This window comes from Bactrocera oleae, chromosome 4, assembly GCF_042242935.1.
Source record: "Bactrocera oleae isolate idBacOlea1 chromosome 4, idBacOlea1, whole genome shotgun sequence".
NCBI lineage: Eukaryota > Metazoa > Arthropoda > Insecta > Diptera > Tephritidae > Bactrocera > Bactrocera oleae.
Window position 1 is genome coordinate 45,905,555 of NC_091538.1, and position 23,176 is coordinate 45,928,730.

At 33.9% G+C, this 23,176-nt stretch overlaps 1 protein-coding gene across 12 annotated transcripts in view; it reads right to left on the reverse strand.

Moving 5' to 3' along the window:
- The window catches only part of Trpm (transient receptor potential cation channel, subfamily M), a 240,780-nt gene that overhangs the window by 84,262 nt on the left and 133,342 nt on the right, over window positions 1-23,176 (reverse strand). For 7 of the 12 annotated variants that reach the window (XM_070108438.1, XM_070108439.1, XM_070108437.1 and 4 more), the window contains 2 exons: window positions 13,702-13,784; window positions 1,786-1,948 (listed from right to left, as the gene is read on the reverse strand). In XM_070108438.1, coding sequence (XP_069964539.1) covers window positions 1,786-1,948; window positions 13,702-13,784 — 246 coding nt within the window. Of the gene's footprint in view, window positions 1-1,785; window positions 1,949-13,701; window positions 13,785-19,191; window positions 20,046-23,176 lie in introns of those variants that run through there. The other 5 variants (XM_036362716.2, XM_036362715.2, XM_036362714.2 and 2 more) reach the window with 3 other exon arrangements.

A 23,176-nucleotide genomic window follows, 5' to 3' on the forward strand; every position in this document is an offset into this window, starting at 1 on the left:
AGAATTACTTACGATGTATTCATTAAAAATTTTTTGCGTGTAAAAGAATGTCTGGTGAGTGTAACTAACTCCCACAGTCTGTGGCGATATGGGTGTTCAAAAAGAGTACTGATTTTTGTCTTAGGAACAAAAAATTTCTTACAGTTCCAAGTGCAACACAAGCTAGCCTTGCGAAGAGTAAGAAACGTAGCGCTCAGCGAGACTAAAGAAAAATATTTGAGAAAAGATAGTACAAGTATTTCAGAAAAAATCTTGGTAATGAAAACAGTGATTTGGGAGTATTATGGGACTAACAGAACGTGAGTTTATCGGAAAGATTTTCAAATACCTGTTTACCAGATCAATTTATATAAAGGAATCTGAAGTCTGGTATAGGTTTTCAATTAGAGACAAGTGGTTCATATAGGTCTGAATGAGTTTTCTTTTCATCAAAAAATAACAATACGGGCTTAGCCGTACATGACGTTCCAACAAATCGAAGTTTCGCGAAAAATCAGCGAACAACTAAATATGCTTTTGAGCATGATGAAATGTTGTCCATATGGGCGGCAAAGGCGATTCAATGCCGTTAAAGAGTTGCAGACGCTGTAGAACATCTTCTATACTAGGCTTTGTGTAGCAAAAGAATCGCAACTATCGGTCGCGGGTTTTTTGGGATGCCTCGGAAGTACATGTAAAACTTTTTAAATTTATATACTTCTTTCGGAGCACGGGGTGGCCCAGAGAGGACATTATATATTATAATGGAGTGAGGGGAATTTAGTAAGATGGTGTCACAGTGCGCCTCCTAAAGTACTAGTGGCGTCGTAAGACAACCACACTACGTACCTAACTATGTTACCCATCACTTGAGCATTGAAAATATACCATGTAACATAACAGAGTCTGTATTCGGAGGTGATATTTTGGGGAGGGACTCGAAACTCTCAAAAGCTCAATCCCCAAACATAAAATCTCCAATATAAAAGAAACCCGCGAAATTAAAATTTCCAAACTCAAAACCTCAAATTTACATCCCCAAAAATAGGTCTAAGCGAAAGAACTACTGATACCCCGGTGTTGGAGTTCTAAGCGAAAGAACTGAGACACCTCGGTGTTATATGAGCCAGGGTTATTTTTTTGGGATTTTTAATTTTTCTGATTTTGAAATCGGGGATTTAAAGTATAACACGATATTTTGTACTTGTTAAATAAATAAGGAAACGCAGAGCCGTTTAGGAGACTGTCTTTCTGAAGCCTGTTGAAATGTAGTTCGTATTAAAGGGTGGATATTCTGAATAAAAGGATATCTAACGACATCGTATGAATCTTGTAAGAACATAATGAGGAGCAACAGCTGCGATGAGTCAATACTCTTCCCAACAGAATTAATAACTTCTTACGGCAATTTTTTAGAATCCAATTATTTGCTTTAATACAGCAAAATATTGAAGATTTCCCAACAGGGTTGCTTTTCGCTTTATGTGCCTCTAACATCTGTTCCTGGCCCGAAAGTTAATGTGTTTTTAAAGTTTGCCAAAGCACACAGGCCCAAGCATATAAATATACAAGTATATATGTGTGGATTCGTTCTAATAGGTGGGTCAGTGGCAATATTGATATTTCCTACAACAACATCAACTAGCATCGATTTGCCATTATATTATTTATGTACCTACAAATGTGTAGAGAGCACAACTATCGCAGTGATTTCAATTTAACTTTGAGGTTATGTGTTGCATCGATGAATATATTTATATAAAGTATAAACTGTATCAATAAATCTATATTTGTTGTTTTTATTACCTGTGCTTTGGTCGGATGTGCACCGCCTTGAAATTCAATTGTACCATATGCATCGGTGGGTTGTGCTCTGGTGTGCTTCTGTGGCAGCCAATTGTCACCGGGCGAGCCACCTTCGATGCCCGGTATCGTTTGATGGGTTTGACGTGACTGACCGCAACAACATCTGCAACAAAAACAAGAAAAAAAGGCAACCAATGGTAAATAAAGTTATGAATAGTTTTATGAGAAAAAGTCCAATAAAAAGTTCCGGCGGGAAGTAAAGCAAAAGCTCAATACACACACACACATACATACAAATCCTGAAAATGAGCAAAGTTTCAAGTTAAATAAGAATCGGAAAATTTTATGAAATTTGCCAGACTTGAAATATTGAACTTAGGCAATATCAGCGATGTTCAGATGAGATAAAGCCATTTGGCAACACATAAAGTTTACAGTTATGTCGAAACGGAAATTAAAATCAATAAAGTGCGGAATGCAATAAAGAGCAGACATATTGAGAAGTTTTAGGCTCAAATCACTAAGGAATATTACTCTTACACAAATGAGTACTAAAAAATGGAAGTGAAATATTTGACATTAAAACTTTTTGCGAATGGCATTAGGCTCAACATTCAAGGACACTAAACCGGATATAAAATTTAAGGAGATAGGAAGCGGGAAAATGTTGAAACTTCTTCTTGGTAAAATGGTATATTAACTATGGTCCCGGAGGAAATGTTGATACACGCAACATTTATCAAAATGATCAGTAGAAGAGCTGAGCCCATCTACTCATGCTTGTCTTTTAAATAACGGGTGCTTTTTTCAGTCGTGTTGTTTACAAAGAGGCAATAACATGCTTCTTTCGGAGTTGGTCTTTTTGACAGCTGTTACTTGATTTATACTTAGTTTGGTTTGCCATTTTATAATGAACACACTTACTAAGGAAAAATGTTTGCAATTCGTCTAAATTTATTATCATCCGCCATGGTACACAACGCGCAGGGAATCATTGGTTAATTTTTCATCCCAAATGAAGTCGGTCATAATGTTACAGTCAATGGGGAACGTTATGGAGCCACGATTAATGACTTTTTAGTGACGTGCCTGATTTGGAGAATGCTGCTGTGGACGACTTTTGGACCCTATACAGTCAACGAAGAAAGAATTACTTAAATGTAAGCCGGTCATTAATCATAAGATTTTGAAGTATTATAGATTTCCTAAGTTCTGAAAGTTTTCAAGTTTTACAACGTTCTACAGAACAAAAACGGCATATGCTTGTACAGTCCTCACTCTGAGACTATTAGGGATATGACTTTTGACACAATATGAATCCTAAGTTAATGATAATTCCTGCATACATAACTCAAAAATCTTTGTTTTCAAATTATGATGGTCTTGCAGTAAGCAAAGAACATATATGAATACAATATTGTCAGACAAAAGAAGACCGTGATGTTTCTCTGTTCTTTCTTTGTTGAGGTGTCGTTTAGAAAGCTTAACTTCAAGGGAACGGCTTCCAACTGAGGGGGATAGGTAAATATAGTACTTTGAATGAAAAATGTATTCGGCCATTTTTATAGTACCGTTATCTCTATCACAGTATCACTCGCTTTTCCTTTGCAGAATATAAATTTCTTATAACTCTCTTGTTCTTGTTAGTTTTGCAAAATCACACTCTAATAAAGTCTTCGAGCTTCAAGCTGGTTTCTTGAGTATAACTGTTCCCTCCTCAAAAAAAAAAAAATTGAATTGTTCTACTTCTGCTTGCTTTCGAAACCAATTGGTATAATGATTTCGTCAAGCTTCGACCATAAAAGTTCGAATTATTATTAGATTGATCTCTAGAAAAATCACGGGGGAATACCAGAAAGGCACAGCATACCACGATAATTGGGTCTCCTTAACCGGAACATAACCGGATTTATATTTCTTTCTGCAAGTTTTTCTAAGGTTAAAGGAGAAATAATTTAAAAAAAATACAAGTTCAGGACTAACCGAACATTTTATTGCAACTTGCAAGTATCAAAGCCAGGGAAAATTATTTTCGAATTTCAATAAAATATCTGACAAGCTGACCGATATTTTCCGTCAAAAGTTCGCAATAGCGTCCACATATTCGGTATTTGGAGGCTTGAGTAGTTTTGGTCCGACATGCACAATTTTTGGTCATAAGGTGGCAACTCTCAATGGCACTATTCGCGCAAAGTTTTATCCAGATACATTGATTGGTTTATTATTTGTATACTGGTAAGGAATTGTATTATATGGGAAGTAGGCGTGGTTTTGCCTGATTTCGCCAATTTTCGCACTGTAATGTAGGAATGTCAATGTAATATCACCAACCAAATTGGTTGAAAGCGGTCGGGTAGGTCCCAAGACATGGGTTTCCACCTAAATGTAGACGGTGCCACGCCCATCGTCAAAATTTGACACCGGTTCCTATAAAGCGTTTTCGTACAATCTCGAGTGTACAATTTTTTGTCTCTGGGGAGTGGGCGGAATTATAAACCGAATTGAACAATTTTCACATCGTGTAGAGAAATGCCAAAAGTATTTGCACTGAGCGAATTTGCTTATTACGGCAATACCAATTCTATTCCGAGAGAGAGAAGGTTAGCGTGGGTTCGAAAGTCGAAATGTCGTTTTAAAATGAAAAAGTGCAAGAAACTTTTATTCTTTATAAAACGATTGGTATAGAATTATGTGTAGTGTTGGTTTCTATGAGATGGAAAGTGTATTCTACGTGGTGGGCGGATCTTTACAAATTACTAAAAGCGACGATGTGATCATTTTGAGACGAAAGCGAATAGAAAAGTAAAAAATTCAATTGTCCAGGGATGGCGTATCTGGCAGGTCAGGAAAAAATTTCTTTTGAGGTTATTCAAAGCTAGATATTGGAACTCTTAGCACCTGTGGGACAGTCTTGAGAAATATAGGGTTGAAAGAGATCGAGACTTCAAACTAATATACTTAATTGGCTCTAAATATTTAGGTCTCTGGCTATACTAAAATGATGATAAGAGAAAGAAACATAAAAAAATTATTTGAAGAATTAGTCGTTATTAAACTCTAGACACTGGAATAACATTCTACTGGAATATTTTAACTCCATTTCACGAGCCTCGAAACACCTTTCTAAATTCAGAGGGAAACGAAATTTGTCTTACTCTACTCTTCCAACCGAAAGTTCTACAACAAGACGCTTTGTTTGTTAATTTGGTGCGAGGCAAAACCAATCAAGCCACAACCAATTTTTATTTACAGTTAAATCTGCTGTTTGATTCACACGGTTTTGTACAAATTAACACAAAACGTATGCCAAATTATTTAAAAATTCGCATTCGAAAGTAGTGAATATTAAGTCGTTTATCGTTTTCGCACTTCAAGCTGTGCGAAAGTGCAAATGGTATTTTTTTTTACTTCGATGTTGTTGGTGTACGCGAATGCACAGGTGTGTGTTTTTAATCAGACAATACCAACTTACCGCCGCTGTTGATGCTTCAATTTGCGGTCGCAATTCGCTGTTATTGTCTTAATAGTCACCACTGTTGTCGTTTTCTTGGTTACGTGGCGTCTGCTGCGTGGCATTACACACTTATTCATATTTTTATTTTATATCTGGTACAGTGACAATCATATTAATAGAGAAGGGATTCAAATTTAAGTTTATATTAGCAAGCGACGCGAAGACTCACTTGTGGAAAAGTTGACAATTATACTAATACGAGTAACACAAGATAACACCCACAGATAACTCAACAAAATTCAAAAGATTTTTTTCCCCTCTTCATTCGTTCACAAACCAATTCACGTTGGTCCAAAAAAAATTTTTGTAACGAATTTATGAACTTTGACGATCTTTCAAAATCAGATTATTATAAACTGCCTTTTCCAGAAATTTACGACTTCTCAAAATCTTAACGGAATAACTCTTATACGCCATTTTAAAATTTACATACTTATTCTTGTTAAGTTTTAGCACTGAACGTCGACATATTAAAATATGCTACTCAGCTTTTACTTTATAGGTGGCAGTTCTATTCTAAAATATGTCTAAAATAATTATTTAGGTTAACTTGCCAAAAGACTCTTTGACACAAATTATTGTCCCGACTACTTTTTTACTATTTCCTGTTTGGCTTTTTACTAAAATGGTGGCATCTCTGTGCCAAGAAATATTTTAATAAAATATTACTAAGAGTAAATTTATATTTTTTTAAATTCTAAAGCAAATACAAAGTAAATTTATAGAAGCACTGCAAGGTGATTTTGCTCACTTATGTACTAAGCAATTCTTAATATAATATTTTCTGATCTTACTCTGATGTTAATAGCTACATACAAGTATATATATAAGCAAAATTAATACATGTTAAGCAACCTAATACCTTTATATTTATATATAAATTCTGTATACAAAGCTATCTCGAATGACATTGTTCTTATTATCAAACACACAACCCTATCTTTTCATCTATTTTTTGAAGATGCCATATAAGGTAAATTTGTTTGTATTTGCAATTCTGCGACGAAATAATTTTGCGGTAGCGACAATTGGTACGAATTTCAACGCAAATGTTTTCTCTATTTTAAAATTCCACACGCAAGGTCACGCTTCGACAGTTTGTGTGCAGCGCAGACACTTTATTGAACAATAAATGGCAAAAAGAATGCCAAAAAAGCAGCAAAATCGCATTAAAAAAGGAAACGTTAGTTTTGGATATAGCGAGTATGTGCAGAAAGGTATACGAGTATTTTATTATATATAATATATATACATAGATATATAATTCGAAGTTATATTTTAATTTAAGGGTCCATGAGAATTTCGGAGGCATAAAAAGGCTCAAGTAACAAAGGTTGTTGAAGAGGTGGAAGTTAATTGAAAAACATCATATACTAATTAGATCTAACCAACTGAACCTTTTAACTCCTCCGCAAAAAAACTAGCTTTCATCAAATTGTTGGATCTATTTAAAAACTTTCATGACTGTCCAAATATCCCTCATATAATAAAATTACTTTCGAAAATCAAACTTTCGTTCTCATTGAGGGGCTTGTTGATTGATTGATCAGTAGAAACTTGACCTGGTCTAAAATCAACCATTTAAGACCCAATTAGTTTATTCGACATAACGAAAACTTTTCTTCTTGGGAACTGAATATAACTCTTTAGTTTCTGTAAATATGACCAGACTGACTTACTTCGATAAGCGAGTTAAATTAGGTTTTATTGACCTATTGATGGCCCTTGGATTTATAGTCACTCCGTAAAAATAATCATCGTGATAGAAATTTTATTTAATTTTATACTTCTAAGATGTTGGAATAATTTACAGTAGTTGGTTTATTTAGGAGATATTTAATAAAGCTGTATTAAGATCAAATACCGGATTTATCTTCTCTTAAAGCAAAAAAAATATTTCGAAAGTTTTCTCTTATAAAAACACAAACTTATTAAACTATAAACATCAAAAAAAAATTTAATGGCCTGTTTTTTACGCCTCAGAAAAGCGCTGATGTTTTTTCGTACCAGCAACGCTTTTTGGTCAGGAATGATTCTTATTTGGAATTGATGGGTATAAAATCGAAAGTTGGTAGAAAAGTTTGGCGACTCATCTCTATTCACAACAGCCCGTGTGGGAGTACAACAAGATATATGTTGGAGAGGTTATTCACCATAAAACCCTTCCTTTCAAGTACAATAGTAGAATATTATCGAAAGCGAAAAAATTTTAATTTCTATGCTTAAACTAGTTCCTATTTTTTTGTTTTTGAGCAACCTTTTCACCACTGCTGTCACGCAGAGAATACTATACATAGTTGTATGTATACTCGTATATTAACACACCTTCATACATATGTGTATATAATATGTGAAATACTACACATATATAATATACCTATCCTATATATACATAACAAAATAAATAATTTTCTAAAATTTTCACAGAAAATTGAATTATTTGTCGAACACATTCTGGCAGGATATTTGCCAATGAATTTGAATTGCTGTGTTCATACTCGTGCGCAGTTAATGTACCACAAATGTTGTGTTTGTTATTTGTATTTGTGCTGCTGGCAATAATGTATATCAATTAGTGTGCGAAACAACAAAAAACCAGCAAAACACAAATAAATAATGTGAATGTTTGCATGTGCGAATTAAATAACAAAAGTACACTCCAAATTGTCTGACATTAAATATTTATGGCAGCACATGTTTTTGTTCGCAAGTTAAATTGAAAAAACTTTTCTAATGAATAAATAATTATGTGGCTTGAATTAATAGTTTAAAACATTGAGTTCTGATGAATTACAACACGAAAGTATTTAATTACAATTATATTTAAATCCTTTTTAAATAATTTTTTTTTTTTATAATTTTATGAACTAAGAATCTAAGGTTATAACAATAATTTAATTAACCTTTCTATTAAAGGTCATTGCAAAAGTTGAAGACCTCTCAAAACATATTTCAAAACTTTCGTATACATATGTCTTACATATATCTATGCACAGATTTTTGTTTTTTTTTATTTCTCAACACTATTCAACAATATTTTTAACCTAAGTACTTTCTGAATACTTTTTATACCCTGAACAGGGTATATTAATTTTGCCACGAAGTTTGTAACACCCAGAAGGAAACGTCGGAGACCATATAAAGTATATATATAAATGATCACCGTGACGAGCTGAGTTGATTTAGCCATGTCCGTCTGTCTGTCCGTCCGTCTGCCCGTCCGTCTGCCCGTCCGTCTGCCCGTCCGTCTGCCCGTCTGTCCGTCCGTCTGTATATACGCGAACTAGTCCCTCAGTTTTTGAGATATCGATCTGAAATTTTGCACCTGTACTTTTCTCACAAAGAAGCTGCTCATTTGTCGGAACCGCCGATATCGGATCACTATAGCATATAGCTGCCATACAAACTGAACAATCGGAATCAAGTGCTTGTATGGAAAACTCTTTCATTTGACGAGGTATCTTTACGAAATTTGGCACGGATTTTTAGTTAAGACAACAATGTAATCTCCGAAGAAATTATTCAGATCGGATGACTATAGCATATAGCTACCATACAAACTGAACAATCGGAATGAAGTGCTTGTATGGAAAACTCTTTAATTTGACGAGGTATCTTCACGAAATTTGGCATGTATTATTATTTAAAGCATTAATCTAATCTCCGAAGAAATTGTATGGATCAGATGACTATAGCATATAGCTGCCATATTAACTGAACGATCGGAGTAAAGTGCTTGCATGGAACATTTTTTTATTTGACGAGATATCTTCACGAAATTAGGCACGAGTTATTGCTTAAGGCAACAAATTATTCTCCACAGAAATTGGTCAGATCAGATCACTTTATCATATAGCTGTCATACAAATTGAACGTTCGGAATCAAGTTCTTGTAAGGGGCCTTTGTTTTTGTGAAGGGTATTATAGCTTCGGCGGAACCGAAGTTAACGTTTTTTCTTGTTTAAAAATGTTATAACCTTTCTTCACTTCCCATTGTAGCTTAGACAATTTAACTTTTACTTTTTCGAAAGGTGGCAACTCTTTTCGAATCTGGCAACCCTATTTTAATATATACATATTTTAAAGTTTTATAAACCTGGCAAACGAGTTCGGAATATCTTCAGAAGGCTATTGTAAAACTTCATTAAAACTTTTCGCTACCTTTTTGGGTTTTTGCTCAGTATAGTTATGATATAGGTCACAACTATATTTCAAATATTTTTCAATTGAAAATTACTAGTATCTTTTCTTCCTTTTCTCGAAAATTTATTGCTTAGACCTAATTATAGTGGGAACCAAAATTTTAATGCTGATCACTCTTCGCATACCCGTTATGTGGAAAATCGAAAGAGTGATCCCTCTACAAAACCCGGGGGCATTATCGCTTTCTAGACCTACCGTTAAGTGCCTTCGATGATGGTTGATTTTGTGCTTTCCCCAAAAAAGCGTCTTCGTAATCGCTACAACAACAATAAGAAATATAGGAAGGTTTTGTACTGACCGAAATATACTTTCTGACACTATTTCGATTTTGGCCTTTTCTTCTGACAACAAAAACTATTACATATTTCACCCATATTCCTCATTTCTCTCATTACTCAAAACTATTACATATTTCCCCTATACTTCTCATTTCTCTCATTTCAAATGAAAATTATTCCAGAATTCAGTCGACCAATTTAAAAAAAAAAATTCATTTTTAACACATTAATTGCTGTCAAGTGCAATGTGTTAATGATGTAATCAATTACTTGTCACAAGAATGACATAATTGTCCGTAATCAGGGTGCAGTTCACCAATACAGTTACGCGTTTTACTAGCATAATCGTACTTCACGATATCCAGTTGTTGCTGTCGTCATAATTTTCCGTCTGTCAACAGCAAAAATACGTGTATTTAAAAAAAATCCAATCAAATTCGAAACATCGCTTCAAATTCATTGGACTTTAACCAATTTCAAATAGAATTTGTCAGCGGTGACACAAGCATAATTACTTTGCCGCGCTCTCTTCGTGCACCATCTATGGCTTGGGCATATATATAGAATTTGAAATCGCGACTTATGGTTCATAAATGGCTGTATTTAATTAGATATCCTTAAAGAAATTAGATGGTACAATGAATGTAAAGGATTAGGCTATAAAAGCCACTTTAAGACAAAGTGAAGCGGTTAGGCTTAATTTATGGCAACTCAGGCGATTTATTTGCGACGACTGGCTTTGACAACTTTAGAATATATTCATATACATATTGTTATGTGTATGTATGTTATCTACTCATATCTTTGCAATGCCAATTTGGCCACAATTTTACGGATTTAAATGCCATAAAAAATAGTTATCTGTAGTCTACAATTATTTGGCCAGCCGCCAAGTGGCATGAAATATTGGGATTAAAAGCTTATGGAAACCAAAATAGACCACAATTTAATGGGCACTCTACCGGCTTGGAGGTGTACATATATGTAAAATGGATGTTAGGCTAAATGTTTGTTTGTATGTATTATGTTTATATTTATTTTATTTAGAAAAGAATATTTACAGTTAGGCTTTATCTATAGTGAGTTCCCTTAAATATCTACCATAGACTGAAATGGGGTTCTTGAAGAATCAGAACTTCATTTTCTGTTTAAACCAGGAAGAGAAATAATAAAATGCATTGAAAAGATAATAATTTGATAAATTTTAATTGAAATATTTTTTGAACTGGGGTTGCTATTTTAGGCTATTAAAAGATTTAAAATTAAAAACTGTGTCATAAACTTTCCCAGAAAGCTTCATTTAAAGTATCTTTCGCCATAGAGTGTTCATCTATTAAAAATGTATATATTAAACTAATAAACACGTTTTCTAAAAGTTTTCAATTTAAATATATGTATTTTGGAATAGAGTTGCCACTCAAAAGGTAATATTGTGTAAAATACCAATAAAAAGAAGCAGTCACTAAGTATTACAGAAATTATTTTAAAAAGTTTTCTATAATTCGGTTTTTCCGGTTACGGCCTATTTGTGGGACGCTTTTCGCTATATTATTGGATAGTTACGACGTCATATTAATCAACCCACATCTCGGCATCAGTAGTGATGAGTTTAATAAAACGACTTATACGACCTCTACACGACGTCGTTTGTACAAAAGATTCAGTTCTTTTGGTTTGATTCTAGCATTTACACAGTCATACTCAAAGCATTTACAAAAATGATTAAGTCGATGCATGAGAAATGTTGAGATCTTTTACTATCACTCTGATGCCAACACGACCATTTTCACCGTTCTTAAATTTTGGGATATTATCGTCATTAACAGAGGAGGATGGACAACTCGTAACTACTTACATTGCCATTTCATCCATTTTAGGCAAGGCATTATTAGAAAGAGATTATTTCCGAATTTCGTTAACATTTCTTACATATTGACCGATAGATGCGGTATAAAGTTAACCGGAAGTTCGCCAATATTTATATTAGGTATATGGGGGCTAAGTTAAGTATTGACCCGATTTTACCCGTTTTAACAAAAATATTATTCCCGAATTTCAATACTAGACCAAACAAGTTCACCGATATGTTCGGTAAAAAATCGGCCATATGCACTGTGGTTCACATATTTGGTGTATGGGTCCTTGAAATATTATAGTTCGGTTTAAGGGCACCAAAGCTTTATTTTGATAATTTTATTGATGTCTGATTTGTATACTGTAAGCGAAAACATCAGATGGAATTAAAAAATTTGTTATGTGGGAAGTAGACGTGATTTTCATCCGATTATGCCCATTTTAATTGCGTATAATTAGAACTTCATATACCACCACAGTTTGTTTTAAATTGATCAAGTACATCCTGAGGTATAAAATTTAATCGCAGATCTACAAATAATCGCGATCCACAAAGAGATTTCATAAAGATTAATTTTTAATCTTCCTGAAGCAGAGAATATACCATAAAGTGGCTCTTTTGGATAGGCAAATCTTAAAAAGTGGAATGATAATTGAGTTAGTGTTATTACTAAAGCTATTAAAATTTTAATGAGAGAAAGAGAAAAACAAGAAATTTTAATAATATTTTCTGGTTTTAAGATATCACCGAAATAAAAGTAGAAAATTTACTGGTTTTTCATATTTTTATACATATTCTCAAATATTCTGCCTGTTTGCTTTTGCCAGAGATTTATCCATTCAAAAATTGCTCTAAAAGGCGCTGCTTTAATTTGATCGATGTTTGATAAACTTTGAACAATCTAATTAGTTAGTGTAAGCTTTTAAAATGTATGTGTGTGTTGTGAGTTGATGTTCTTTTCCACGTGATGCAAACACCAGCTAATACTCAAATTAATTATAACTATCCCTTAATGAAGGCAAATTGTGGTCATTTGAAATTTCACAATTTAATGAGTTGGTCAAATTTTGGTTATTTTGGAATTTCATCTGCGTTGAAGGATTTCATAGTAAGTGGTAATTACTTGTAATATAATAAAGTTATTTGGAACTTAAACATTTCACACGGATGGTGCTTTATATATAACAACTTTTCACTTCATCATTAGCTAACTTGAAGTGGGCGACTGCAGGGATAAGGAAGTAAAGTAGCCATGAAGGACATTAACTCGTATATTTACACATCATATTGATTTATGTTTGAGCTGATAAGAGCGGTGAGTATGATATCCAAATCATGTATGTCAGATAATTGTATGCATAGTCAATGTGCATGTGAGAATTACCAGGGTACCAGGGAGAATTGTTTTTTCACTTTGAGGTACAATCGATAACCATAAAAATGGACAAAGTTATGACGTAAATGTTTTAGGTTAGGTTAGGCTAAATGAGGATTTTGTGCATAAGTCCAGCAAGGATCTTACTTGGACAGCTTTGAACGTCGGTCCAATGTGACACCTTAAGGTCCCATGCATTGATCATCAAGATTCTCATAAAACGACAAAGCGCTTTAAGTTTGTCTGAAATGGATTTTGTATTTGCAAGCGGCTAATACTAATTTCGGCTATCACCTCAATTTGTGTTTGAAAAGAATTTTCGCTTTACTATATGAAGTTGCAAGAGGAGACAATTAAATAACTCCACTTTCAGTTGTTTTACTGTTGTCAATGAGTCATTAAATTAAAAGGCCCTCTCACTAAAAAAGACTTTGTCAGTCTCACATCACTTTTGCTGTGGTGAATATCGCATGAAGTTAAAAAATTAGAAAAGGTAAAATAGAATCGAAAGTAAGCAGATGGTAAATTGAGCTATAAGGGCACTATTCCAACCAATAGAATATTAAAAATTTCTTGAAAAAATCACTGTTTATATTCAGGGCCCTTTCGGTCATTAATTTTAAGATCCTCAGATATTTGATGCACTTAATATTCTAGTTAATTTTAATTTAATTTAAGTTTTTGTACTCACCTAGTCTCATCTTTGGGGCATGGTATGAATTTGATGCATTCTCTCTTTTGAAAATTTGTCTCAATCCAGCTGCGAGGTGTATGCTGCTCGTGCGTAATATACCGTTATACCGTGTGGCGAAGAGGGCGAAAGTTTATTTGTCAACAAAGTAACAAAGACAGTCAAGAAGAGAAATGATAAAAAAAGCAAAGAGATTAGCGAGTTCAGTTTTATAATATTTTTATTTGTTTCCCTAGAAAATATTTTTTTTTGTAATTCATTTATTTTTTTACACTACGTTGAGACAGTTAAAAAACGTTAAAAATTATTTTCTAAATTTTTTGTTATTGTTGTTTAGTATTTTACAATTACCAACAACACTGAAACGGAAGCACAATAGTTAAATATATATATTCATATGTAAATCTGTATGTAGATCAAAACAACAATAATAAAAGACAAACACAAAAAACAACATAAACACACTAAGAAAAACAAAAACAGATAGCAAAGTAGAGACAGTGTTGGAAAGAGTCACAGAGAGCGACAGAGCGATAGTAAATTTGAAGAGTAAATAAATTTTTGTTGAAACGAATTTGTAAAAAAATCAAAGTAAGTGGTGGAGATGGAAAAATCTATGTTTATGGTTTGCGTTATTAAAAATTAGAAACAAATTAGTAAAAAGTTTTGGTAAAATAAAAGTTTGTTGCGAACATATTCATAACATTTGCCAATCGGGTGCGAGAAAGTGCTCTGAAACACATACAAGTACATTAATTGTTGGAGTTATATATAGGTAAGGCATTACATTTAAGGGAATACAAGTGTAGCAGATGCGATCTCACTTAGAAATCATTAATTTTCACAATATTTTCACGACATTTTTAAATAAAAAATTGAAGCGCGTGTTTCACTTAGAGCACAGGTATAGGTATTGCCTACCTTTAGGGGCAACCAGTTTCTTAGGCAATTTTCTGATTTTAGTGTTAATTATATTCAATAGTTTACTTTTTACATTAAAGTTTTTATCATTTTAATAGTAATTTCATTCGTTACAAGTTAACATGCGCTTTCACATATTCCAATTATTATTCATATGAAGTCGGTAAGTCTTTGTATTACCAGTGCAATAATGACTACAATTTTAGTGCAACTTAAATGCTGCCAATATCACAATTTTCGACATGTTTATTTTTTAAATGAGCTAAAATGAGTGGCAACTATATAATGTACAATAATATAATTTTTTTAGAAATATAATTTTATCTAAATGAATGCCTTTTCAGTATAATTCTACATTTAGTCGTAACTCATGCAAGGATTAACTTAATGCAGTTCTAATTACATAGATTCAAAAGAATTTTATTCAATTCATTATCATTCAATGGAATTTTATTGAATTGAATTCATCTCAATTTAATGTAGTGCAAGCTCAAATCGACTTAATTTAATCTAAATTAGTTCAACTCTACTTGATTCAATTCGATTTAATTCAATTTAATTCAATTTATAAATTAATTGAATTCAGTATAAGTTATTTAATTCAGTTAGATTTAATTAATTTCACAAATACTCAAGGGAACTTGACAATATAGAGCCGCGATGAATTGATTTGCAATGAAGAGGGCAAAGCAGCATATCATCTCATTTCACTCGAAATCAGCTTTCGCTAGCAAATAGAAGTAGGTAGAATAGGTCCCATAGCGGTTGAAATAACGGGTTCTGGCAAATTGTACCAACCCTCCTTGGATGCCAAGATATCTCAGTTTCTACTCAAGTTATCGCTTGCACAAACGGACAGACAGACAAACAATCACTTGGATTTCAACTAGTCTTATCTTACTGATCATTTATATACCATATAAATAACGTCATATCTATCTCGATTAGGTTTAGGTGATACAAGCAATGGTTAGGTGAAGAAAGGAAGTGAAGAGTATAATAATGGTTCGGTTCGTGCGACGTAAGACGCGCTGGGTTCAATATTCAACCGACATAATCGCAGAGTCGGTAATTCAAAAAACCATGGATCGGTTTCGCACCACGTTTACTCTAGTGGATAAGGCGAGTCTCCATCCACTTTAAGATTTTTGTACACCGCTTGACTATTTTTTGTAGAGTTATGTAAAGTTGCCTATTTACGCAGATAAGCCCGAGATAATGGACGCCTTGGAGGAGAATAATCGGCGCGCAAGAAGTTGTCGAAAATTGAGCCTCTCGTCTGGAATTTATTCGAGCCTGCCGCGGCGGTTACTTGCTCAAAATCCTTTTTAAAACATAATGGCAAATCCTTATCTTTATAATAAATCTAAATTCTTGACCATAACATTAAATCAGGTGAGTTTTATTTCTTCTTGAAAACCACATGTCTACACAAAACACCCTTTACTATCGACGGCTGAAGAACTTAAAAGCGAAGCATTAAAGCCTTTAAGTACTTCACGACATTATCCGGAGTAACGTTTTCAGATTAGGAAAGGAAACGCAAATCGGTACGCTACCGACGTATATAAAAATTTAAGCTAAAAAACCAGGGATTGATATCCTTGGAATAAAAAGGGAAGTCTTAGGTTCCGGTGTTAAATTCAGTGAAATATTTTTTTCAATACTTTTTAAATTGTACAGTTCATATTTGCTTCCCAAACCTCCATTTTTCCTGTACTTTAAACAAAACAAAATACAAATATTTGATTTTTCTCCCTTCACTTTGTACTTTCATAAGTATCCTTTTCGTATTTACTTTATCCTAACTGTGTGTGCTAAAATGTGCAAGACTGAGAGCGAGCGAATGTGCGCCACCAGCTTTTTAACGGTAAATGGCTGTGCATTGAAGTGAAGGCTAATTTTATAACGCGCAAAAAAAGGCAAAAGGGACATTGCTTGCAAATATTAAAGACTTAAATGTGCTTTCCTGCACAGGCAAACATAAAAGCGAAAGAGTCTTCTATGAAAAAGAATAGTCATGGAAGTGCATAAAAAGTTGGATACAGAAACTTTTGTTTTACCTCAGTTGATGGACTTTTATACCCCGGAACACAACTTAATTGCGTTTGCATTATTTACAGCCCATAAAAAGAAAATTTATTTGTAAAGTAGACGCGGCAAAAGTTAACGGTGTTTTATTGCTTTATTTATTGTTGCAATTTTATTTATTGTACAAATTAAACAATTTGTTAGACAAACAAAATCAAAATAATTTTATTTGCACAATCATCGAGTGTCGTTCTGATTACTAATTTATTGTTTTATTTAAGTACATCAGAATGTTTTAAAAATTAGTATCGGTTGGTATATTTCCGTTGTAATATAATCACGTGGTTAGTCTCCATTTTACTGTTTAGGCACTATAGGAAACCACAGTGTTAACCACACAAAATATTATGGTCCAACTCGCTACTGAAAAGGTGCCGAATTTCTGAATAAATTGAAAACGCTTAAAATACAAAAAAAAATGCTAGTCTTAGGCGTGTTCTCAGTTTAGGCTCTCATACAAAATTCTCAAAATTTCTTTACCCAACAGTTCATAAAAATACACATAACTAAATTCATCCTTGATTTGAGCCCACATACCTGAATTTTTTACAATGAGGCCTTCCTGAACTGCTAAACATCTAGCCTCAAAAAATCTAGTCTCGGTGTTCATAGGCTTAAACTCCCCCAATAAAAAGAGGAACTTTTACAACTTTTATAAGTTTAGTTGTACCCGTACTTATGACTTTATAAACTATTGATACTACTGTGATCAAAAATGTCACACTGTCATTGGTTCTTCTCGACTGTTGCCAAAAACTCAACTCAAATCGTTCCGCAAACATCGTATTTGCCTGATTTGGCTACGTGCGACTTCAGGCTATTAAACAAATTTTTTTTTTTTGACAAAATTGTGGAAATAAAAACTGAATCGAAGGAAGTCTTGAACGCTATACCGGTAAAAGACTATTCCGATTGTGTCGAGGAAAAGAAAAACGTTGGCAAAAGTACGTCTAATTGCACGGGGAATTTCACAGTAAAGACGTTGCAATAATAGTCCTGATCTATTTTTAGGGAGAGAAATTATACATGAGTTCGTATATTTGCTTTTGTGTTATATTTTTACTAAGATATTCTACATATGCAGATATTATCAGAATTTTGACAGGTTTTTTGAAATAACGTCAAAAAAGTAACTCTCTCGGAAAAAAACTAAAAAAAGGTGTTAATGTTTCTGGATAAATGAGCGCATTTCTCTTTAAAGAAAATCAAAAAAAAAAAAAAACGGTTAGGAAATACGAAATTGAGATAAATTTATTTATCTATTCGAGGGGATAATTTACGTATATGTTAGGTTAGGTTAGGTTAGAGGGTCGATCCTAAGCTTAAACGCCGGTCCGTTGTGGTATAATTTAAATATAAATCTACATAAATAACTGCAGCGTCACACCAACAGTTAATTCACCGGCACTCATTAGAGCTTAGACTTGTCTCATTTGAGCTTAGTTTTGATTTTTCCGTTAAAATTTCGAACTGTGTAACAGAACAAATCAATGCGGAAGGAACGACTTGGAGGTTCACTTCAAAGCATCAACTTCTCTCTACGAGAAAACGTCAGGTTGTACTATAGATACTTTTTCAACAACGTAAGAAGAAGTAGAAGTGGATGTAATAAGAAAAGGTTAGATGGATTACCGTTGAAGCATTTGAAATGAAAGTATCCTGGACTACTTCTAAACCAACTAGCAACTAGCATTCGCCAGGAGCAATGGATAGTTGAATACCGGCTATCAATCAGTGAATCAAAGGTCCAAAATTAATGGACTTTTCATAAGCCGGTTGGAAACTTTAACAACTTTGATATATAAGATATTAAGAACTAGATCTACTAATTAAAAAAACACTCAGAATTAGCGGCGCCTCAGAGAGTCCATTTATCTTCAGTCCCACCTTCACCGCTGCAATTAGCCACTAATGACTTATAAAAACGACTCCACAAAAAATAATTTGCCATCCGCCGAGATTCGAGGTAATCTGCATATTTGCCATGCAACAGAGCTACACCGGGCAGCAGTTGCTATAAACGACCAACCAGCTGAGGCAGAAAAACTTTTAAAGAGACAGTCAAACAACTACAAAGCGCAAAAGCACAACTCAATCAAGAAGTGATATTACAAACTGCATATCAGAGGGAAAATATAAGTAAATTCGATGCAGCGAGCGAAGAGTATGACAACAAAACCAGCCAAACAGCAGGAAAGTGAGCGCATAACGGCAATGAAAACGCAAACATTGACTGAGTGGTAATTGAGAAATTGCGAGAAAAGCAGAAAGATAAAAAAAAACCGCCACTTTTTGCGGGAGTACTCGTCGTATGGCTTGGCTGAGTGCAACAACACGCGGCCAACGAATTATAATTACACTCTCGACGAACACTTAGAGCAGAGCTGGCTAGTTGGCAATGGATGGACTACCATACACAGAGTGAGGGTGACACTACAAGTATGGGAGAAAAGAGGCTCAATGCAGTCACCTACATACCTCGTTCTGCTTGTCCCGCATATCGGCCACTTTCAGCAAATCACGCACATTCAGTATGAGCACACGCGTGAGCGTCGATGAGACGGAGGAACGTTTGCGTGCATAATGACGCCGTCGTATGCCGCGAAAGGATTCGGTTTTGCCGATAGTGACGTCATTAAAATCACACGCTTCAAAGGAAGCTGACTGTGCGTCGTCTGGTGAGAGGTATTTTCTGGACGGCTGAGGTGCTGGTGGCGGGGTTACAGTACGTTGTGGCGCTGAACTGAAACGGCGCACTGTCGAAAAATCTTTCGAGACGCGACGCAGATATTTTTGCGCGGCACGCGGTGAGTCCGCGATAACCATAGCGGCGGCGGCGACGGCGCTGGTGGTCTATTGAAGTGGTGGTGCTGACGCGGCTGGCGGGTGTGCGCGGGAATCATGCGACTTAGGCGCTTATTTCACGATTTCTCATTAGCAATTTTGATATTCGATTACACGACCGCTTTGCCGGCCATTTGTGGCTTTCACTCGGCTGATTTGTGTTACTCTCTTATTGGACGCTACGAATTTGTCCGCTTAGACGATATTCTTTTCGCAAATATGTGCAACAGACTGTGCGCTGTTCGCCGTCGTAGACTTTCTTACACTTATTCTACTTGTTGTTCGCTTTCACTTGAAACTTATGAAAGTTTTTAATTAAATTCACAACACTTTGCAATTAATTGCGCACCGCGTCTGTTGTGGCTCTATAAAGAATGTAACGGTACGTATGCTCGTTTCAACGCGCCATTAACAGTTATGTTGACTGCCATATATTTTCGCTCAGCATCAACCACAATCTACGAGCCGAGCGTCCACGCTGCGGTTAGGCAGTAAACTGCACTTTCGGCTCTGATCCGCTGTCGCCATCACCTAAGCCCTAAGCGACTTGTCAGTTTGTTCGTCGTAGACTGTTAGACGGTTGGAGATAGATAGGTGACTTGGCGTATACATATTTATGTGTGTACATAGATGAATCTATTACTAAGTATTTGCGCTAAAAATAAATAACTGTAAATATACACAGAAGCATTGATATCTGGTAACCACTCAGTCAAAGTAGGTGAACATGTTGAGAAAAAGAACTAGTTCAGAACTGTACATTTTTTGACTGAGTTTGGACTAGTATTACGGTTATTATATAAGATCCAGAAAATTAAACATGGAAAATTTTTGAAAACACCCTCCACTCCCCAACCGAATCAATATCGGAAATAAATAATTTTCAAACAGTATCAACACAAAGCCATTTCAAACATACTAGTCCTACATTAGATTTAGATCTATTTATCATAAGGCTGGGTTTGCCTCACTTTCACACTCTCAACGAATATTTATAGGTGCATAGAGAAGTGCGGAAGCTGTTGCTGGAACACGGCAAATGCTGTTTTTATTTACGATTTTTTTTTTTGTTTATTTATTTAGATTAGCAAAACGAGTTATACTTGAAGGGACAGGGCTGCCAACTTTCTAGCACAGTTATTGCAACAGGAAGCTATAAGCCTTTTATTTATAGGCACACAATTAATGAGAATAATGGCGAGGAGATAGGTGGAAATTTATGAGTAAAATTTCATAATTTAAGCTTTCTTAAATTCTGTATTAAGTTTTTTTAAAAAAACATTATAATTTTTGGTTCGTAAGTGCTAAGAAAGTTTCTTTTAATAAACTAAAGGCCGACTTTTACAGCCTTTCAAGCTTTCATAGTCTTCATTTCTTTCATAATGAGTCATTAATAAAAGCTCTCATTTTTCTACTATTTTAATGCAAATATATTTGGATTTACTATTCCACATTCTATGCATTGAAATTATAACTACTGACTGGCTGAGCTTTGGGAGCTTTCAACTTGTGTATGTACACTAGAAAGCTTAAAAGAGAATTTTAAATAATTTTACATGAATATAGTAAAAGCTTATTTAAATTCATCTCATTAGTTCCGTACAAAAAAAATTAAAAACTATTAATTTTTTAGAAATATTGAAGTTTTATTTTTTAGAGAGCTGCACAAGAAAATATTATATTTTACTTAACAATTTGAGTTAAAGAAACGTTTAAGTGAAATCATAAAATAAGCTCTTTATTTAGTTGAGTTCATTTCAGTACAGTTCACTAAAAAGCGTTTAAAGCTTAATTTAGAACTTAGCAGATTATCTTACTTTAAAAGTCAGGGGTCCTTTTTTTAAATTTCAGTAAAATATCTCACAAAAATTCAAATTAACCGAAGATGTTTATGTTTAAAAAATATATAGTTGTGAATTAAAAGCTTTTGAAAGCTTTTGCGCTATCATTAAAAAATTATTATTTTACTTATATTGTTAAAAGCTTCTTACAAAATTCACTTTTTCACTTCCTACTCGTCAAATGATAAAATTTATTCAGACTTTAATTTTGTCACTACTGAATATTTAGGCAAGATGAAGTTGTCTGAACACAATAGAAATAAGCAGTTAATGCTAAAACCTTTAACAATAAACGCATTAACTAATTTTGTTAAAAAAAAAATTTTTTTAAGTGCGAACTTAATAAAGCATATTCGAGCTTTCTAAACTTTCAATTTCGGATTCAGTTTTGTATTTGCTCTTAAGCTTTTAAAATTATTTTAAAATTCTAAGCTTAAAAAAGCTTTCTTCGAGCTTTTAAATTTTTTTTCAATATGAGTTTCACTTTCAGCGTTAAACATAAAATCGATGCCACACTTTCTGTTAAAGCTTTTAAAAATAGGTTTCAAAGTGTAAACTTTGAAAAGCTTTTTTGAGCTTTTACGATTTTTTCAATATGAGTTTCATTTTGAACTCAAAACATAAAATCGATACTATACTTTCTGATAAAGCTTTTAAAACTTCTTTAAAAAGTGTAAACTTAAGAAAGCTTTGTTGGACCTATCCAGCGCTTATCAATATTAGTTTCATTTTCAACACAAAACATTATTGGATCTTTAAATACATTTTTGAATCTATGCTACAAAAGCTTACACAATAAATGGAAGCTGAGTCTCGCTGAGATTATAACCAAAAATGTTAATGGCTGCTAAGTCTCTACATGGATTCAATGAAAGCAATAAATTTAATAACACTAAACACTTCTAGGAAGCTATTTTTATACATTATTATTAATAAAACTTTTGAGCTTTCAATCAAAAAAAGTTAAGTTCATATTTAGACTAATTTTTGAGTAGAGTTTTTATGCTTATCCAAATAGATATTATATTAAATTTTGTTTGAACTGAACTTTAATTAAAGGATAAAAAAATATATATATAAATTCTGCAAAATTCATATTTAAAAGTTATTTTTTCTTAATTTAGTTAAAATAACTCATTTTTATCTAATCCTTGTCTTAAATTGGGTTTATTTCAGCAGTGACGTGTAATCAAACATAAATATAAATAAAAATCCCTCAACGCTAAAACTTTCCATCAAAATTCCCACAAGGTTAGCAGCTCTGACGGCCGTAGCTTCCATTGAAGTGAGTGCGTTGATGCGCTGCCACCGTTTTAATCATCTCCAGCAGCTAAACAGACGTCAGCGAAGTAAACTTAGCGTACACATTATAAATAAAATAAAAACAACGCAAACATTGTAAAATGATGCGCGGGTGTCTGTTGTTGATCATCCATATAGTTTGTATGTATGTATGGGTGTGTACAGCTGATAATCACACTGAGTAAACATTTTCCTGACGTTGTCTAAAATTGACAATCAGCTTATCTCGCTGTTATGGCAACAAATCGGTAGCGCTGTGCACCAACAACCACACACATACACTCACATATACATGCAAAGACAGTTGTAAGAACTTATGCATTTCTCTCCCTCCAACAGCAGATGCACACGAACACGTGCGCCCTTTGACTGCATGTGCAGTGCACTTTTCGCAGAGACTGTGCAAAGCTGGCGCGTCGATGGTGTCTAAATTGAGTTTACTTGCTAGGCAGCCGTGTGTTGAGAGTATCGGTCGA